Source organism: Gouania willdenowi, chromosome 1, assembly GCF_900634775.1.
Source record: "Gouania willdenowi chromosome 1, fGouWil2.1, whole genome shotgun sequence".
In the NCBI taxonomy this organism is placed as follows: Eukaryota; Metazoa; Chordata; class Actinopteri; order Blenniiformes; family Gobiesocidae; genus Gouania; species Gouania willdenowi.
The window spans coordinates 5,930,290-5,952,457 of record NC_041044.1 but is presented as its reverse complement, the minus strand read 5'-3'; the positions used below and the strand labels follow the sequence as shown (position 1 = coordinate 5,952,457).

The window sequence follows — 22,168 nt, the reverse complement described above, 5'->3', positions numbered from 1 at the left end:
TATTTACAAAAACATTAAAAACTAATGAAAGACAAGAGGATATGCTTTTGTTTTGAAAAGAGAATGTTTGATTTTTAGATTAAAAAAAAGGCACGTGCGAAAATTGATACTCACTCCCCTCCCTAAATTGTCCATATCTCAAAAAATATTCATCTGATCAAACTAAAAAAATTACAGAATGTGTATTGAACAATCACGGGACAATTGGTAAAAATTCAGAATTTGCCAAATTAAGCCAGTTGAGTCCAGCCTGACTACGTGCGCGCTCTTGTGACAGAGGTGGAGATTACAGCCTCAGACCAATCACAATCAGTTACATTTGAGGAATATTTTTTTAAAAATATGAAGAATTAAAATCAGTAATTCAGACCAAAAACAACACTAATTATTGCAGGAAATGATGAGTGTTAATGCTTAAATTAGTGAGATTATGAATGGAGAATAAACAGACACTCTGATCACTTTCACTTTTACCTTGACTGTGGCTCTGATGCTGCCTTCATACAGATCAGCCTACATCATAAGGTGGAATATATTTATGTGTTATATTATCTTACAGGACTGACGCTATCTGTGCTACCCCAGAATGAATGAATGAATAAATGAATGAATCTATATGTTTGAAAGCACCCAATGCAAGCAGGCTTTATCAGCTGACTTATTTTACTTTTTCAGTCTATCAGATATAAATCTTTATATTTCCTATAGGATGTTATCAATAAAAGAAAGGATTGCATTACAGCTTAAATATTCTCTCTCCTGTCAGCTGTCACATCAGATCCACACAGTGACGTGTTCACACATCACCTTTTATTGGACAGGTCGTTTTCAAAGAGATCTGATTGGTCAGGAGGCGGGACTTTAGTACTCACTCAGTTCCTAGCCAGAACAAAACCTGGTCCTGACCAGGTTAGTCATTCAGCTTAAGGTACCATGGTGATTTAGCCACATAACACGTTGGCGAGCTTCATAGTCCAGCACACACTGATTAAATCCTGGAAGTTAGCGCGATAAGAGCAAATCTAGCTTCGTAGTTTAGGCCCTTAAAGTGTCATTAAAGGTAAAGCCTGGAAAGACACTAAGTTGTATTGCAGATGTTACATGAGACAGAATATCAGGCCCTCAGTAGATGAGATGATATGTTGAAAGAAGTAGAGATGAAGTTTTAAATGGAACATAAAAGGGAGACCCTCACATCAATTGTTTTCTCTTTTAGTTCCTGAGACACTTCTGAATCCAAACAATTTCCATTGTGTTGGCAAACTCTACAGATTACAGACAAACTGGGAATCAACCTGATTGGATGAATCGTGCAGGATATTCAAGGGTAATCATTTTATTATATAGTTTGGTAATGGTAAGACTAACCTACCTGTATTACTGCAGGTGTGAATTTAGCCAAGTGGAGACTAAGAGAGAGCAAAAATAAGGATATGAAATGCAAATGAGAAAAGGACCCCCTGTGGTGTGTAATGGGCTGAAGCGGCACACCATTAGCTAAGCTGTTTCAGAGCGATAGCGACAGGGTGTGTGTGAAGACGTGATGTTCAAACTCTATTAGAAAAACAAATAAATGTAGAACAGATAGAAGTGGAGGAGAGAGTGACAAAGATTAAAAAAAACAATGACCACAAATGAAAGTTGGGGTTAAACAGGTAAAAAAGGTCAAATAGGTTGTTATGTTTATTCCATGAGTGGTTGTTGAGGTGTATTATCTGTGCCAATATGATATTCATTTAATACAATATACATTTTACCTAAAGTTGAGTATTGCCTTGTCATGGTGTTTGGACACATGCTTTTATAATCAAACTCAGCCAGCCCTGCTTTTAGAATGTAGATTGACTTGTGAACCTTGAAAGTTGCTACTCCCCAGGCTTATCTCTCCTCCGTTGACAGCTGTATATCTAAAACAGGGGAGTTCTTCATTTGTGGCTTTCTTTCTTTATCTTAAGGCCAAAGCCGTAGAATTCACTTGTTGGTTTCAAATGTCTTGTCAGCATATATATGTGATCACCAAGCTGGATTTCTTCAGAGTACAATGTGGCCACCAGTGCTCTCACCGGGGTTCTGCCTTTCTCCTGGTTTTGGCCTGAGAACATGATTTGACATCCTCTGTTCTCCCAGGGTCCCTGTTCTTTGATTCTGCTTGTGTTAATGAACTTTGTATTATTTTGCAAATAAGTTTCAATGAAGATCCTTTTTCCACATTACACAACCTTTTTCATCGTCCACATCATCACATCACACGACATTGTAAATGCTAGTGGCGATCCATGGAGGGTGCTTAAAGCCCTGACACGGCCTGAGGCACTATGCGGGTAACCACAACCCCAATAACATCTTCATTTCTTCAGGCAGGGATATAAAGCACACCACAGGGATGAGGATCAAAATGGATTATGATACTAGGAAGTCTTACTGCTGACAGGAAGATCATATAGGACTGTGTAAAACACAGATGCAGCAGATTTTGTTATTTATGCTATTTTTTTGTTAGAAGTATGAAGTTGTATGTCGATGGGACACATTTTGCACAAAACTGAATCCAATATGTTAGTGTTTAAAACTCCTTTACTCGGGGAACAAATACAGAGCTGTTTTATCTCAATAGGCAGCAGATTTTCCACATGGAAAAAAAAGATACACCTTCACTTAATTCTGCCCAGTTTGCACTTCCACATAAAAATAATACTAAACAATATGTAAGGCACCAACAATATCCAAGCAATAAATGACAAATGCTGTATCAGTCCCTGAAGGATCTTTACTATTAAGTTAATTGATTTTGTGACATTTTTTTTTGTGCAATTTATAGGAATTTTGTGGGATTGTTTGGAGGAAATTGTGGGAAAATAAAAATAACTGCAGTCATGTGATATAAGCGTGGAAAAAAACTGCCCCTGCAAATACTGTCAATGAGTTTCAGTGTCCGCATTCACGCAAGCATTCACAAAAGGGTAAGTTTTGTTCAGGAGGGGAGCGCGGAGCGCTGTAGGAATAATGAATTATACAAGGGTGTCTGACCTCGTAAACCTGCTTTTTAATCTCTATTTTAAACTATTATATTAAACATAATGTATTCAGTAAAAAATAGTTATTATTGTAGATTGAATTTGACCCAAATTGGTCATTTTATAAAAATGAATCGCCTTTAATTAGCAATAGTATATTATGAAATGTTAGGCAAAAATTGATTTGCATTTAAATTTTATATCTATCCTTCTATCAAACTCATTTTAAAACCTAAATGACCACTATGGTGTGTTCACTGCCTACTACAAGGTGCTGCATCACATCATCATCATTCATCTGCATCACAAGGAGGGATGTAGATGGATGAAAGTGACCAGCCCACAACACTTAATCCTAAGGGAAAAGTTCATTTCCTAAAATGAGAAAATAAATATGAAAAGGCTGCCTGCTGGGATTGTTATTTGTTTTTTTTTTTTTTACACAATTATATTTAGTAGTTATTTAAATGAGATGTAATTATTATTCATATTGTTGAATTACATTACATTTTTGCAGGCGTTATTTATGTATTTATTTATTTGTGAACTGTCAAACTTAAAAACTACAAATTTTGATGATATTTTTAGGAAATATCTAAATGATCATGGATCAATGATCCAGATAACTGCCAATATCTGGCAAAGGGGATTGTTGGCGCTGGACGGATTACATAAAAGGTTTAGTTGTATTAATACGTGTGCAAACGTCACTCCACGCGCTAATAAGGAGCACAAAGCCCAGGGAATCCGGTGTGCGCCGCCGCGCTTCCAAATGTGCCTTCATTCCACTTAGCACGTTTTCCTCTGATGAATATGCATAGTAGGCAAATAAAAATAATGCAGGGGACTCAATGTGACTCATTAAATCTGGAACTGTTTGCGGTGATAGTTTTAGTACCAGAAAATACCGGGACTGAGGAGGAGCGGCAAACACACACGCAGAGATCATCGCTGCCGTAATTGTGAACAGAAAACACAGCGGAGATGGTGTGTGTGTGTGTGTGTGAGAGAGACAGAAAGAGGGTCGCTGTGTGCAGAGATGGATATATGAATATGATCATGGATCGATATCGCTTCGGACTCACTGCTCCACTGATCTCCTTTCAGGCCATGTTTTAACCGTCAAAGTCTTGTGTCGTATTGATGTCCGGCCAGAATCAGCTGATCAGATCCATAATTTACGCATGATCACTGATGGTGACATATGAGAGTGTGCGTGACACAGCACTGCTCAGACCTACTGGATGATGGTCAGTCGTTCATCTTCAAAAAGATGAACGACTTTTTAAAAAAAAAAAACATTCGTAATTGTTTATTTAGTTTTCTATATTATTAAATGTTTGTGCAGCAGACAAAGAAGTCCATCTGCCTCTAATTTAACTTCCTCAAATATCAGTGCTTGTGTGCACTGACATCTCCTCATTTAAATAAGGGCGGTCTGCACCAGTTCTGCTCATGCACTAATCATTGCTGCAATCTTAGTGGATTCCGCGCAGCAGGTGAGGGAACTGTCAATAAAGGATTTAGGGAAGCAACTGAATTACCACCGTTTATTTCAGATCTCCGTGATTCCAGCCCTCTGAGTGCTGTCTAGTTTGAGAATGTTTTACTTTAACTCTGGAATAATTTAACAAATTCAAAAAGAAAAGGTTGTTCCTGTGTGTGTGTGTGTGTGTGTGTGTGTGTGTGTGTGTGTGTGTGTGTGTGTGTGTGTGTGTGTGTGTGTGTGTGTGTGTGTGTGTGTGTGTGTGTGTGTGTGTGTGTGTGTGTGTGTGTGTGTGTGTGTGTGCGTGCGTGCGTGCGTGCGTGCGTGCGTGCGTGCGGGCGGGCGGGCGTGCGTGTGTGTGTGTTCTTACCTGAGGCAGAGCCTGAACCACAGTGTCGAGTAGAGCTCTCATTCCAGTTGCCATTTTCAACAGCTTCAACACTGAAAATAAGATTTTTTTTAAAAAAGGTTGAGAAAACCAGGATTTTTAGCATGTGTGATATTTTTGTCATGACATTTTGGGTGATGGATAACAAGTAACACATTCTGATGTGAAACAAAGGAGAAAAAGACAAAAAGCTTATCCAGGGATTGTTAAGGAACATCTGAGACTGAGAGGAGAGAGATAACAAACGATCGATGGATGGGAAACGTGTTCTCTGCCCTCCCCAAGAGACCTTTCATGATTCCCTGTGGTCCAATTTCTGGAGGAACACGGCTGATGATGCAACCTAGCAGGAAAACTAGGAGTTCAGTCTGATGAGAATTGACATTCTAACCTCCGGGAAAATGAATTATTTTCCAGCCGTTGACAAAGAGCAGAGAAGGGCTTCTGTGCACAAAAGCATGTGAATTATTACTTGGCATTGACTAATCTGTTTAACTTTGACTCTTTAACCTAATTATCGAAGGTTTAAAGGTGCAGTCTGTAACGTATATAAAAGTGACTTTTTGTCATATTTACTAAATCTGTCACTATGTAAGGACAGCTTTACATCAAACTAGTAGTTTGTGTGAAAAAAACAGACTCATTGAGCCCCGCCTCCTGCTGCCTTTGACTGAGCAAAAAGAACCAATCAGAGCCAGGATTGTGTTTGATGGACTGTCTGACAGCTGTTGGTCACAGTCCCCGCCCCTTTCCCGGGCCGGAGCACCGTTTTTTTTTACAGTGTATGGTCTGGAGGAGTAGAAGATGGAATTAGTAACTTTTCACCTTGAGAGATAATTACTGCCGCTTGATTTACACTATGTTTGATTTGTAATTGTTACACTTGAACTCTGTAGTGCATGTGTTGTTTGTGTGTGCGCAGCAGCCTCCGTGTGGCTGCTGTGACACTGTGTTGTTGCTGCTGCTAGAATGGTGTGTGCACATACTGTAGAGAGAGAGAAGCGCTGCAGTAACTTTTAACAGTGCATGTTATATTACTGTGATGTTTCTGTCAGACTAACGTTAGCTTGTTAGCGCCTCTGAGGGAAGGACTTTGGAAAGTTTGCAGGCAGGGCAAGAGAGCAGCGGGGAGGGAGGGTGAGAGAGGGATCTGAGCGTTGCGGACTGCACCTTTAAGAATGGTTCATCTTGAATTCACACTGTACAGAGCAGTTGTAGAATGAGGCCAGGAAACCGAGCTACCTTTACCAATGAATAAAGACAGCAAAAAAATAAAAATGAAATACAAATTTCATGAAATTAAATAACAAAACAAAACAAATAATAATAATAATAATAATAATAATAATAATAATAATAATAATAATAATAATAATAATAATAATAATAATAATAATAATAATAATAATAATAATAATGGCTTGGATTTCTATAGCAAAAACGATTAAGCAGCAAGATAAACCACAATCAATATAAATACAGGAAGTCTCTTGAGAAGCGTGTGACTGTTACAGAACTAACAACTTTGTTTAACATATCAACTGACAGCCACTTATGATGTACTGTAAATGTTTGGAGATACTTCGCTGTTTCAGGTCATTCATATCTGGCTCTTCATCACTGAGCCCAATAATTTCCAACTGTTAAAAGGAAGAATTTTCCAACGCTGTCTGTTAGTAGCATGTAGTCTATCTCTGATTGGCTTAGAAGACGACCTCATGGTTTCCAGAGGTGAAAGTAACAGATTACAACTATTCACGTTGCTGTAATTGAGTTGCTTTTATGGGTACTTTTTTGAGTATATTTCTAAATCAGTAGTTTCACCTATACTTAAGTATTAGTATTAAGTGTTACATTTCTACATCCAACCGTTACTGAGTAAATTCTTATTTTTTTTTGTTTTAAAATGATCAACAGATATTGTGAAACCAAAAAAAAGCCAAAATGACTAAAAAACAATTAAATGCATCACATCATAGCTAAATCATAATTAAATGTAATGCATGGTGCAAAAACAGCATTTTCTCAATTTTAGAGTTCAAAAATGTAGCTATACTTAAAGCCTGAGAATGGATTTATTTTGAATTGAATTCATTAAGAAATAAACAAACCTTTTATTTTATACAGATGCCTTCATGGAAAATAAATGAAGATTTCATCCCTTCCTTTTTAAGTTTATAAATGAGACATTTACTGTATGAAAGGGAACCGTGGCAAGATTTATTACCAAAGATAAACGTGGGTGGTGAAAGTAACTGGTAACACTCACTTCGAGTACTATTTAAATAAGCTACTACTGTATATAAATATTTTATGTATGACACACTTGTACTTGTATTTGAGTACAATTTCAATCAAGTAACAGTACTTTAACTATTAAGTAGAATAAAATAGGAGATAAGATCTCTGAAAGTCTTCCAATTTTACTAAATGGAAGCCAAAATTGTAAAAGGTCCAATATCTGCTAACCATAATGTGACGTTCCATTGATTGGATCTACACATATAGATTGTTTAGAATTATGTAAGCCATTATGCCACCTAACAATTAGCAAAAAATTATAGCTCTGATGCTGTTCATACGAATAAAGTGCTTTTCTCCCCCTGAATATGACTCACAACCGCGGCCTCTTCCAGGTTGAAGAAGTCACAGGATTTCACAGTGAATCTGCGTTTAGCTTTCTTCATCCATTCTGCATCTTTGGCCGACCAGCCTTTATATTTGGTAATCATGAGCCAGTCTTCAGAGAATTTACATCTACTCATTTTGAGTTTGGTCAATGAAACAAGGCTTTTGAATCAAACAGCATGTGGACATAACCTATCCGTCAAAGCAGCAGTGAAACCTGATGAAACCGGGGTGAGTCTTAAATAGGTTGAAGGAGGATAAGAGCAGACGGCTATCGTAACACATAGCCAACTGTGTTCTCTCACACAAACACTTTAGCTGTGCTAGCAAGGGTTTGAAAACCAGACAAGTTCTTTTAGATATTTAAATTCAATACATTCCCATACTTTAAATTTAGAAACTTTGGTATTAGTATACCCATTACACATTGCGTACACCATTTACACTGATGTCCAACACATAGTCTAACTCCAGGAGTTTCCACGCAGGCAGACCTGCTAATACTGTATCATGTTTTTCTGCAGTCAGTGCCTTCTCCTCGTCCTTCTCTCTCTGCTCTGTTTCAGGTGTCTTGAAGCTGATGATGACAGTTTCTGATCTGTGGTTCACGGCTCAACTAGTCTGGGACACTCTGATATTCTATCTCTCTATCCTGTTCTGTTCTCCTATTTCTGTCCACTAACCCCAACCAGTCAAAGCAGATGGCTGCCACCTCTGAACCTGTTTCTGCTGGAGATTTATTCAGGTTAAAAGTGTTTTGTACTGTAGCTGATGCATGTTCATGTGAATATGTTGGGTTTTTTCTTAAGAATTTTATATTTTGATAAGCGCTACGAGATGACAATTGTTGTAATATGCCCTATAAAAATAAAGTTGATTTTAATTGAATATAATTGTATAAAATAGGGCTGGCAATAAATTAATATAAATCGGGATCTTCCTCATTTGCAATACTGAATATGACAATATCGTATCAGATATAGTTTTATTTCAAAGGTTATTATGCGCTAAGATAATAGTTTTGAGAGTCGTGACTTGATTTGATCGGCATGGCCTGTCGCTTTAAATAAATGGTGCATTGTGGGAGGTTGAGGCGCAACAGGTGTGTTTACATTGTGGGAAGTGTAGTTTTTGTGTTTGCTCTCGAGGGGGACTCTCAGCAACTACCTGCTTCTTGTGTGCGGCCCTGCAACCACTCAGCTTCAGAATTAGCCTAACAAACAGAGCTGTTGATAGCAGCAAAAACGAGCCACAGCTGAGTAGTTAGGTGTTGGAAGTGCAAAATTATGGCTAGCAACTGTGATGAAAGCTGTGTTAAAGGATATCTGTTCATTGACAGGATGATGCCACACTACCTCCAAGGATCAGCACCTGACGGCGCCCTAAAAAACAGGTAAGTCCTCCTGACAGAGTTCATTATTTAGCCACATAACAAAGAAATAAGAGGGAACAATGTGGCGGGAATACGGTTAGTGCCATGACACCCCCATAGTATCCCCTGTAAGCAGAAATGTAGTAGTGCTCCGAACAAGTACGTTTCCAAGCTGCATTGAACAGACCCTCCCTCCAGGAATTTGCGATGTTGCGATCGCAACTATTAATGCAAATTCAGCCAATCCCTGCAAATTCTACGCAGCCCTGCAATTCGGTCCAATCCCTGCAAATTTCCGCAATTTTGTGTCTGACTAAAGATTCTGGTCAATCCGGCGGCACAACGTGGCTGAAGTCTGTCCGCCTTATGTAAGCCACAACAACTTCCAAAGCCAAAAGCCACCACCAGCCGCCGGGAGTCCCCCAGATGAGACCGAAATCAACATTTAGTCAGGTTACAGACGAGAAAACTTGTCAATTGCATTTTATCACGGAGATGACTAAAAAACACCCTGGCGGCGGTCCCTCAACAATATCTATGCTGTAGTGTGATGTAGTGACCAACTGTGCCCTGAAGGTGGCAGCAGTGCAACTTTGATTGTGAGATTAGCCACTGATGCTACCATTAGTTAAGGAGGAAGAAGCAGGGACGAGTGAGATTATGGTGCTACAGAGTGATTTTGTGACGTAACCAGCAGCTCACAGCACCACATACTAACACAGAACATGTGTGGACCTGAATGGATTGTTCATAATGTTGCGATCGTGAGATAAAACCATCAACTAACCGGGCCAAACGGGTCATCTCTGTGTGTCGGGAGGAAGAGGAAATTACGTCTGTGTGATTGACGGAGGGGAGGAGATACAAAATACAGTAAGCAAAACATTCAACTGTGAGCCAGATAGCAAAATAATAATAATTTTGCCATCAAAAGCCTTGTCTCAGTGTTGTTATTATTTATTTATTTTTTTTAGAGAGAAACCAGATGTTATAGTTTTCAATAAAGCAAAAAAAAAAAAAACATTACTTCAAAGCCACTGACAGATTTATTTTTTTTCTCAGCTTTTTGCTCTGAAAATGGTAATTTGTGTAAAACTTGCTCTATTCAATGGCTGATTACGGAAGAACTAAACAAGTTTCAAGTAGAGATTTTAATTTTTCAGAATGTGGTGTCAGATTTCAGATCGTCATAGTATAAAATATTCCGTGGGTCTTTAAAAATCTCTAAAATGCTCTAAAACGGCTGGCACTGAGGGGGGTAGAAATTCTGAAAATGGCTGGCATTGAATGAGTTAATGACAATCATTTTAAATTTGCACCCTTAATGTCTGCATCGACTGTTTAATGTTTTTCTCACACCTATTGGCACTACCTCGACATTTCTTCATACAGTATGTCTATTTTAACTCCACAGGTCTAATTTGTAATTTTTTTTATTTTTAGTCAAACAGTATAAGGGGCCCTCTAAAATCTTGTTTCGGGGTTATTATATACAAAAGGGAAGGGGGACAGCGGCTGTTTATTGTTTACTGTTTATTGTAATTAATATCTTGTGTCCTGCATGTCTTTTATACTGCTACTGGGAATCAATAAAATGTTTATCTATCGAGACGTAACTATGGCTTGGTGCCCATTAGCTTAGCTCACAGATCCCTCTCAAAGCAGCTCGGTTTGAAGCGTTCCTCACATACAACCAAATGTTGTCTGAATGGAAACATTTAGGTGTGTATAACCGTACCGATTTTATAGAGCCAACATCTGGAGAACTCTGAGTTAGTGTTAAAAATGCAAAGGAAAGGTTTCTGTGGCGTTTTTCTCTTGTTGTTATCATAAAATCCTTCTAAAAAGTCCTTTTAATGTGTATTTTTTATAAAAAATGTGCACATATTTCATTTATTGGTAATACATTTAACACTTTTTTCATGATATACATTTCAACTACAGATAACCCAATAAGGGAAAAACATCAAAATATGCTTTTTGGTTCATATCAGTGCAATGCTTATTATTTACAATTTAAAAAAAAAATCAAAAATAGTTTTTTTAATCAGACAAACTATTTCCTTCACAGTAGTAAACCCAACCCAGCTCTACACAGGCCGACGAGGAAGTGACTCTACGCCTCGGCTTGCAGAATGCTAGATCGCTAGCCAACAAATCTCACCTCCTGAAGGACCTTTTTATGTTCCGCGGATTGGATCTGATGTTCATTACGGAAAAATGGCAACGAGAAGATGACTACGTTCATCTTAATGAGCTGTGCCCCCCGGAACGCCACGGCTTACACGACGTGGAGGAGGATTAGCGCTCGTATACCGGGACGCTTTCAGCTGCAGACTGTTGGACATGAACACGTTCAACTCCTTCGAGCTCCAGATGTGTAAGGTTGGAAATGAACACTCTTTTTACTGTGTTTTAATTTACCGACCTCCTGGTCCTGCTCGTTTATTCCTAGATGAATTCTCTGAGTTTATGTCATCTATTGTTAAACTGGAGAGTGTATTAATCCTTGGTGATTTTAATCTACATGTTGATAATTTGTCCTGTCCTATGACAGCTGAGCTGATGTCTCTAATGGACTCTTTTCACTTTGTGCAACATGTGTCAGGTCCAACACACACTAAAGGTCATACTTTTGATTTGGTCTTTTCTTTTGGTTTAATGATTGACCATCTAGGTATTGAAGACTTACAAATAAGTGACCATTGCTGTATCATATTTAATCTGTCAATCACACTGGTACAGACTACTTCTAATGTGAAAAAGCGGAGACGCATTCTTAATGAAGCAGCAATCAGTGGATTTTCTGCCTCTTTCGATCCAACTACATTTGCTAGTTGTGATGATGTTGACACTTTTATGACAAACTTCAATAGCCATTGTCTGTCTGTTTTGGACACAGTAGCACCAGCTAAAAATACTCCAGGCTCTAATAAGGAACCTTGTTCATGGATGAATGAAGCTATTTTTAGCTTTAGGAGAAGCTGCTGAAAAGTAGAACGGTTGTGGAAAACCACTAAACTAAAGGTGCACAGACTCCATTTAAAAGAAAAGATAATGGAGCTAAATGAATTAATAAAGCATCTGCTTATTTTACTAATCGTGTTTTGCAAAATAAGAGAAACCCCAAGGTTTTGTTCAATACTATTGAAAATCTTGTTGCACCCTCACCGTCCCATGTGCCTGTACACACACAGGAGGACTGTAACAATTTTTCAAATTTCTTTGTAAATAAAGTACAAGACATCAGGGCTAGCACCACTCCTCCCTTGGTTAGCTTGTGCACTGCCTCAGCCCCTGTGAGCTCATGGTCCTCCTTCACTCCTGTTAGCCTAGAGGATGTTCAGGTTTTAGTAGGAAAGATGAAACCCTCATCGAGCACTGTAGACATTGTTCCTACATCTCTGCTTTTAAACGATTTTGATGTTGTTGGTCCTTGGGTGGTAAAATTGATAAACCTCTCACTTTTATCTGGCTCAGTCCCCAGCTTTTTTAAACATGCGATAATAAACCCCATTCTTAAAAAACCCAATCTTGATCCGGGGGAGCCTATAAACTACCGGCCCATATCTAAGCTTCCCTTCATGTCTAAAATCATGGAGAAAATGGTTGCTAAGCAGCTAACCTCATACATGGAACAGCATGATATTTATGATAAATATCAATCTGGTTTTAGATCAATCCACTCCACTGAAACTGCTCTTCTGAAAGTTTCTAGTGACGTGATGATGGCCGCTGACTCTGGTCGTTACACAGTTTTAGTTTTACTTGATCTGACGGCTGCCTTTGATACTGTAGATCACAGTATACTGGTTGATCCACTCAAATCTGAGATGGGTTTTCTGGTACTGTTCTCCAATGGTTTACCTCTTACATTAATGGAAGAACCTTTAATGTTGCTATTAACGATGTTATGTCTAATATGTCCAACCTGTCATGTGGAGTAGCCCAGGGCTCTGTTCTGGGGCCTGTTTTGTTTTTATTGTATCTGATGCCTCTTGGTCGGTTGATCCGTGGTTTTAAAAATGTGTCTTATCATTTTTATGCTGACGATATCCAGTTGTACTACTCCTTTAATGACTCAGGTTTCACTTTTTATCTGAGTTCTTAGACTGTATATCCTGTATCAAAAACTGGCTGTCATCAAATTATCTCCAGATAAATTCAAACAAAACATAAACTCTGATCATTGCTCCTGATAAAAAGATCCATCTGATTAAAAACTCCCTTGATGATCTGGGCTCATCTGTTAAAACCAGCCTCAGAAACCTTGGGGTTGTTTTTGATCAGTCCATGTCTTTGGATGGACATTGTCGTCAATTGACTAAAAACTGTTTTTACCACCTGAGAAATATCTCTAAAGTGAGGCATCTTTTATCAAAATCAGATCTGGAACTGGTCATACACGCATTTATATCATCTCGTATTGACTACTGTAATTCTCTTTTTACATGTTTTAATAAGTCGACCCTAAAAAAACTCCAGATCGTTCAGAACGCTGCTGCCAGACTTTTAACTGGTGCTTCTAGAACATCCCACATCACCCCCATTCTTGCTACTCTGCACTGGCTTCCAGTTAGGTTTCACATAGAATATAAAATATCAGTTCTCACGTTCCGAGCATTACATGGTCAGGCCCCTAAATATATCTCGGACTTGTTGTGCCCCTACTCATCAGGGCGATGCCTTCGGTCTTCAGGTCAGGGTCTCCTTAAGACCCCAAAAACTAAATTTATAACCAGAGGAAACCTGGCGTTCCAGGCTGTAGCTCCCAGACTCTGGAATAACCTGCACCAGTCTCTCAGGGAGCTCAACTGTGTGGACACTTTTAAAAAACTGCTGAAGACTACACTTTACAGTAAAGCTTTTAGTTAACTGGATTTTAATTTTTATTTATCCTTTAATGTTGCTGTTCTTATGATGTTTATGCACTCTTGTTTTATTATTCTATTGTGTTGCACTTGTACTTTTACCACAACTCTGTACAGCACTTTGTGATTTTATCTGCAAAAAGGGCTTTATAAATAAACTACTTACTTACTTAACATTCTACCAAGTTCTCAAATTGTTCGCAAAAGCAATGAAAAAGGAAAGTCACCACTAACTCCTTTGCTTCTCATCTCGCTTACTTCTTCATTAACACTTCAATTTAAATATTACCAATGGGTCCACTCGACAGTCCCTGAGCAGTATAATGGAGGGCAGAGAGGAGCAGTGAGAGGATAAGGATTAAGAGAGATTGATGTTATTAGCCTTTGTCCTTCTCTGTGTGAAAGTTTTCAAAATTTATGAAGGACTAAAAGAATTACTGGCAGGAAATGTGAGTCACTGTATTTTCAACACTAGAGAATCATGTTACTGATATCTGATACGCAATGATTTGAGAAAACAAGATGTAAAAGGTTGAAATTGCAGCTCCAAAGTTAGTTTTGAGCTCCACTGTCAACAATTGATTTATTGACGATGTCGGAAAAATTCTGTACATTGCATTGTGGGATGTGGAGTCCCGTAGACCAGTGATTCCCAACCTTTTTTGTCCAACGTACCCCTTTTCTTTTCTGTCTTAAGGCGAGTACCCACTTATTTTCTTCATTTAGGGCTGCCGTGGCTCAGGTGGTAGAGGGTCGTCTTCTGATCGAGAGGTTGGGGGTTCGATCCCAGTACCTGACTATGTGTCGAAGTGTCCTTGGGCAAGACACTGAACCCTAAGTTGCTCCCAGTGGTCGACTAGCGCCTTGCATGGCAGTCCTGTCCCACTGGTGTGTGAATGTGAGAGTGATTGGGTGAATTAGCTGATATGTAAAGCGTTTTGAGACTGCTTCAGTGTGGTTATAAAGCGCTATATAAATCAAGTCCATTTACCGTTTGTGTCAGAGGGCTCGTCTGAAAGCTTCACTCATATTTTTCTGATGTTTTGACCATTTTAGGTGTTGATCTTCATCTTTTTTATGTATTTTAAAGAGTTGTGCCACAGTGTATTATTGATTGTACTTAAGGGTACACGTACTCCTGGTTGGGAACCACTGCCGTAGACAAATGCATAGAAGGGTTTTTCCTGCATTCTTATCGTGATTTTGAGCAAATGATCTATCAGGCTATTACTATCTAATAAATATTTTCCAGCAGCTTTAAAACAATGGAACAATACTCATGTTCCAGTTCTACTATATGTACAGTATACACAAGTTTAATTTAAGGAGTTGAAGAAGTGTTACTGTTTATTTGACAGAGACTTTACTGTTTTTGCACTACAAGTCATCTTTCTATCCAAAAAAACCTATTTAGTTTCTAACTCGAGGGTGAGATCTCATGCACTGCTTCAGAGTAACTTTACCAAATTCTATTGGAGGAAGTGTTCAAGGATCTGCCAAAGCCTTCAACAGACTGAAGCCGTTCTTTAGGGAAATATAAACAATGCATCAAAGTATCCTCGACATGTTCAAAACATTCATGAATACAAATGTTCGAGACGATATCAAAAATGTAAAGCTTACACTGCTTGCGGAGCTCCTTTTTAACATTAGCTGACAATGCTTTGGATTACCAAAACACAGAATCATTAAACATGGGACGTGATGTTAAACTGTCCTTTGTACCAAAAGATGGTAGTCTGTGGCCCTCAAAGTAAATGCACAAAAAGAGCTCCAAAAACACACACAAATACAGAAAACAGCAAAAATATTCAAAATGACTCCAAAAAACATGGTTGAGTGAAAAATACACAAAACAATGATTAAAGTACACAAAACAATGACAAAAGAACACGAAATGACAAAAAAGATAATAAAAATAACTAAAAAATTTAAAAAACAACAACAAATATACACAAAATAATTGTACAATTTACAAAATGTCAACAGAAATATGCAAAAATTGCTCCAAAACAAAAAAAAATGCACAAAACAGCAAAAATACATGAAACAACGGCAAAAAATATTGACGATTAACAGAAAAATACACATAATGACAACAATTATACTAAAGACTGAAAAAATATATTAAGCTACATAAAAGGACAACAAAGAAACACAAAACTGCAAATTAACATAAACCAAGTCTATACCAAGAGCTAAGTCTCACAAAGTTTGAGACAATAAGACCAAATGGACTTCCAATAGTTTTTTTGAGCATGGTAACATGATTGGGAACAATATTTTGTGCTGAGCAACACAAAAAGACTTAAACTGCACAAAAGAAATTCAAATCGAAACACAATAAGTTTGAAAGTCGTGTCGCACAGCACAAAAGAAATGTGAAAATCGTGGTGGTACGCACGAAAAGTCCAACAATTATTTCCGTGACAGTGTCACGTTTCCCTGTGGGATTGTCATGAAATAAACATCAACAAAAATACACAATTAGGGCTGGACAAAAAAATCGATTCAATCGATGAATCAAATTTGTAGATGAAAAAAAAAATTATTTTGCAAATTCAAGTTTAAAAAAAAAATTATAGATACACACACAATATATATATATATATATATATATATATATATATATATATATATATTTTTTTTTTTTTTTTTTTTCCAACCACAGTTTTTTTAGTTCTTTTTCAAGTTTCGTAGTGAGCCCGCCCCCACTTTGTTTACATTTGTTTACCCTTTGAGTAGGCTATATGTGTGCCACAGGCATGTTCAGTGTTTTATTCACATGTAATCTTATATGTTATAGAATATGTAATTTTCTGATTTCTTAATCAGAAAATTTAAGCCACTGTGAAGTTGCTGTTGCACTTTTGCTTAAACCTGGGTTAAAGCTTGAAATAGTTGAATGACAGAACCTCATTTACTTTTTATTTTTTGATTGTTCTATGCATTTTAACTATTGAGGACAATCACGGTAATAAAGTTACACTTTTGACAATATATCTGAGGTCTGCAGTCATTTTTAAGTGCATAAAAAAATGAATAAATTGAAAATCGAATCGAAAAAAAATCTGATTTTTTTTTTTAGGCGAAATCGCCCAGCCCTATACACAATGCGACCAAAACTAAATAGATAAAAAAACAACATCACTCCCAAAACAAAAATAAAAATATACAAAATGGCAACAAAAACACACAAACCCTTTGTCCATTCCCCTGCATATCAATGTTCACATTATTTTAATTGGGGACACTAAAGTCCATAATGTGACCGTCATATCTGATCAGTCCCATTTTTGCGACCCCCTGCTGTGATAAAACACTGCCCGTCTCTGGCCTGGATGGAGGTTGTGTGATCAGAGATCGTCCTCCTGTGAAACAGTGAACGGGTGTTTGTACCTCGTGCTATCCTGAGGACCCTCATGATCCTGATGATGGTCGGGTTGATGGGGAGGGAGGCGTTGATCTCGATCTCCTCCAGGGTGATGCCCATCACTGACAGCAGCACGATGGCCAAGTCCAGTTGGTTCCATCTACAAACACAACACACACACATTTCTGAGCCTTCAGCTGAACAATTAGTGCAAAGCTGAAAGTATTTTATGGTAATTTTTCCAATGAATATTTATGCACTGCATCACCTTTATTCAAGTGACTTGACAGTTAAATGGATGACAACCCATGTTGCCTGCAGGCCTGCTGCTGTCATTAAATATTAATTATTAACGCAGTGGAGGAGCACCAAGGAGGTTTTCATTCAACAAAGAAGAATCACTAAAAAAGTTTATTTCTCATGTGCACAGGCCACTTTCAGCTATCTGTTTCCTGTATAGATAATATCAATGAACATCAACTTTAAATGCATACTGTATATTTTCATTAACTGTTCATTACATCAACATGGATGAATTTAATATTTATTGTTTGTATAAATGTCCAGATTTTAGTTCTGGACAGTTTTCATTTTTTATTTTACACTGAGGATGATTTAAAAATGAAATAATGTACAAGCAACATAAAAGACAACATGCACCACCATGTCTAATTTAATTCATGTTTATTTAGCTTTTATTTGTTAAAGCTTTCAAATAATTTTAAATCGTTTTTTTCTTCCACTCTCCTGCAGCTGTTCATGTGTCACTATATGTCTTCACCAGGGAAACCACAAATGGACCAGAAATGGGTGGAGCAAAAAACAAGTTTACAGTTTAATTTTTTATTTATTCTAACATTCCTAATTTTTCTGTAAATTCTGTTCATATTTTTAGATTCCACCCACGGAAGTGAAGCGTTACACATTCTGCGATATCGTTAGCTCTGCAACACTTAGGAGTCTCTAAATCCTCCAAAATGTCCGTGAGGAGGTTCTGTGCTCAACACCAGCTAAAGCGAAAAGGACACGTTTCGGATGCACATGCTGAATTGCTGTTAGCATAGCCGTTAGCGTCGGATGAGAGTACACTTCCGGGTCACGTACTTTGGCCAATCGGTAATGGAGAAAATTAATAAAGATGTTCATTTTCCATTTTTTGCACCGAAGCAAAAGAGTTTGAATCTGAAAAACAAGGCGTTTTCCGTTTTTTCATTTTGGTTTTGGAAACAAATATCAAATAATGAGTGTTTTTGTCATTTTTCATGTTTTTGTTACATAATGAAAAACGAATGAACGAATGATACACGGATTGTGGTGCTACTCATTTTAGCGATAGTGTTCTAGGGTTAATGCACACACACACACACACGCACGGACACACACATGCACACGCACGGACACACACACAAGACCTCCCCACGTAGTTCTGCAGAGCTCTTGACAGGTATGAAGGTGGTCAGTGGTGCGTGGACAAGTGGGTGAAATTATCTTAACAAAGCTTTCCTGTCTTTTTATAGTTTGTATCCTCATAATTATAATTACACGTTTCTTACTTTTACTCTTGAATAACTAAACAGATAACAAACCATAGTATAGCACAATCAAAAATACTCATATCCAGAGCTGAAAGTAATGGTTTACTCATGTAAATTGAGTTGCTTTTATGGGTACCTATGTTTTTTTGAGTATATTTCTAAAACAGTAATTTTACCTGTACTTAAAGGTGCAGTCTGCAACTCTTATGAAAGTGACTTTTTGTCATATTTACTAAAGCTGTCACTATGTAAGGAACTAAACTAGTAGTATGTGAGAAAGAAACAGACTCATTGTGCCCCGCCCCTTGCTGTTTCTGCAGCCCTCGGCAGATTGCCAGAATACACCACGACCGAGCAAAAAGAACCAATCAGAGCCAGGATTGTGTTTAATGGGCTGTTTGACAGCTGTTGCTCACAGGCCCCGCCCCTTTCCCAGAGCTAGAGGGCCGTTTTTTTTACAGTGTATGGTCTGGAGGAGAAGAAGATGGAATTAGCGACTTTTCTGCTTGAAACGATAGCTTGTTAGCTCCTCTGAGGGAGGGACTTTGGAAAGTTTGGAGGCAGGGCAAGAGAGCAGCAGTGAGGGAGGGGGAGAGAGGGATCTGAGAGTTGCGGACTGCACCTTTAAGTACGATTTAAAAGAAGTAATTTGTTACATTTCTACAACCAACCATTACTGAGTAAATTGAGTTTTTTTGCTTTAAAATGATCAACGGACATTGGGAAACTACATCAAAAAACTACAATCAAATACATCACATCATAACCAGAAAAAATAATTGTACATTTTGACAAACTTTTTAATTTATACAGATGCCTTTGTGGAAAATAAATGAGGATTTAATTGTGCAAGATTTGATATCTTCCTTTTTAAGTTTATACATGAGATGTTTTCTACAATGTACTATTTATGGTGAGCTACTTTTTACTTGTACTTCAGTATTTCACAGATGATTTATGTGTACGTGAGTATCATTTCAATCAGGTAGCAGTACTTCTACTGGAGCAGAATATATCAGTTCTCTTTACACCTCGGCTCATATCCTAACACTGTCTGTACCTGTCCTTGAAGAAGCGTCTGAATCCAAAGGCAACCAGCTTCAGAGACGCCTCGATCACAAAGGTGGAGGTGAAGAAGTAGTTGCAGTACTTCAATGCGGTCTCTAGAGACTGAACATGACAGGTAGGAGGTGATTATGGAAGAGACACAGGATCAAATCCCCAAAACTACTGGAATGGGAGACTGTTCTTCTACATGTTCACATCCCACCCACTCTGATCTGTGTGTGAGAATGTGCAGATTTAAGCTTGTTCTGTCACATTTTTGGTAATTACCACTATGAGCTCAGCTGAGCATGAGCAAGAAATGCTGAGTTCCAGTCTCAATTATATAAAGTCCGTGGGCTAGAAGGGCCCACCTCGCCCCCCCTTCCTAGAATGAACAAAGTGGGATTTTTCTGGAAGCTTGTTATGTCAACTTAAATATTCCATATGTTACCATGCAAACAACTGGGTCTCACTAAGTTTTCAAGGCAGCCGGGCTCCAGAAAATAACCATCAAATCCCCCTTCCTTTGATTTATTATAATAATAATAATAATAATAATAATAATAATAATAATAATAATAATAATAATAATAATAATAATAATAATAATAATAATGGTCAATTTATTTGTATTTGATTCCTTTTTTTCTCTTGTTTTTCCTCTCTTCTCTCAATTTTATCATATTTATTTTGTATGTGCATATATATATATATATATCTATCATAATCTAACCCATGTAAATTTGCGATGGTAAAACAGGGGACGGGACCCAGATAAGCAAACTGCTTCTCTCGTCTCCTTTTTCGAAATGTCAAAAAAAAAAAAAAAAATGTAAAAAAAAAAAAAAAAGTGAATGTAACCATGTCGGAAATAAACTGAATAAATAAAAAATAAAATAAATCATTCATTAATTTCCCCCCCATTTTCATATTTGTCTATTATTAAATTGTTGTTGTCTCCTTCCCTCACCCTCTAATATACATAATTATTATAATATCACACACACACGCACACACGCACACACACACACACACACACACACACACACACACACACACACACACACACACACACACACACACACACACTGTATTATAATTCTATACGATCTGTAAAAACTGTCTTTGATCTAAGGCATTATTTCTGTAATTGTCGTTGTGTTGTATGTGGCAAAATAAGGCAGTATATGTGTGACTGTCGCCAAGCAGCAAAAAATAATCGGGGGTAGGGGAAATTATAGTGACCATAGTTCCAAGTAGATTCGGCGTATAGCCTTTTTTTTTGGTGACATCGTAATTGAGTCCTTTTTCTGTTTGTCTCAAAATGATTTTGTAAAAAAATTATGAAACATGGGTGATATATGATTGTCAAATCTGATCTAAAAATAAAGATTTCTAAGTATGGGGGAGGAGATTATTAGTGAGGATGCAGGTGGCATTCAACCTTTCACATGTTCAGCTAATACATTCAAATGTTATTGTTAGGCTAATGCTAGGCTAATGCTAGGCTAATAGTAAATATAGGTTAATGCTAGCTAATGCTAATGTTAGGTTAGTGCTAATGCTAGGTTAGTGGTAACGCTAATGCTCGGTTTGTGCTATTGCTAGGCTAACGCTAATGTTAGGTTAATGTTAATGCTAGGCTAATGATAACATTAGGCTAATGATAACATTAGGCTAATGGTTAAGCTAAGTCAATGTTAGTGCAAATTTTTGCTAATGCTCATTAATGCTAATCCTAACTAATGCTAACGGTAGCTAATGACGGTACCAGCTAATTCTAATGCTAATGCTAATGCTAATGCTAAGCTAATGGAGTGCTACGTGGGCCAGCACCTGCATTGTCACTTGTATTTTCTTCAGAAAATGCTAATATTTTAGTTGCATGTTATCATAAGTTTTTAGTTGGATTCACAAAGGAGTGCCCAATTTTTAGCAGACCCCCAAATCGATGACCTTTTGACCTCTGGTGACCTACTAAATACTCTCATTTGCATTCAACTAGTTTCAAAGAGTAGAGGGCACCCAGAGAAACATTTTGAGGGGTCAGATGACATTATTATTATAAAACTACTTGGAGCTACATGATGACATTAATTTCCCACGCCACTTGGCAACAGTCACACATATACTGCCTTGAAAAGTTAGTGAGACCCAATTTTTCACATAACAAATAGAATATTTAAATATGCATAACAAGCTTCCAGAACAAAAACCACTTTGTCAACTCTGGGGGGGACGGCCTTCTCGCACACGGACTGATACCAACAACTCCGCATGAAAGAATGGGTTCACCTTTGGCTGGTTGTAGTGCTCCAGGGACATGGTGATGACATTAAAACAGATGATGAAAGTGATGACCAGGTCCAAGTAGTGGCTTGTGCACAGAGTGTGGATGGCCAGACGAGCAGGGCCGTACGATGCATAGTACGGCAGCTTCTGGGCCTCTGGAGG

The 22,168-nt window shown here is 37.8% G+C and overlaps 1 protein-coding gene across 1 annotated transcript in view; it reads right to left on the bottom strand.

Moving 5' to 3' along the window:
* Nucleotides 1–22,168, bottom strand: part of LOC114471718 (voltage-dependent T-type calcium channel subunit alpha-1I-like) — a 498,082-nt gene that overhangs the window by 55,005 nt on the left and 420,909 nt on the right. The window contains exons 27-30 of the mRNA XM_028460576.1: nt 22,010–22,161; nt 19,728–19,837; nt 17,159–17,292; nt 4,871–4,941 (exon numbers count right to left, since the gene is read on the bottom strand). Coding sequence (XP_028316377.1) covers nt 4,871–4,941; nt 17,159–17,292; nt 19,728–19,837; nt 22,010–22,161 — 467 coding nt within the window. The remainder of the gene's footprint in view (nt 1–4,870; nt 4,942–17,158; nt 17,293–19,727; nt 19,838–22,009; nt 22,162–22,168) is intronic.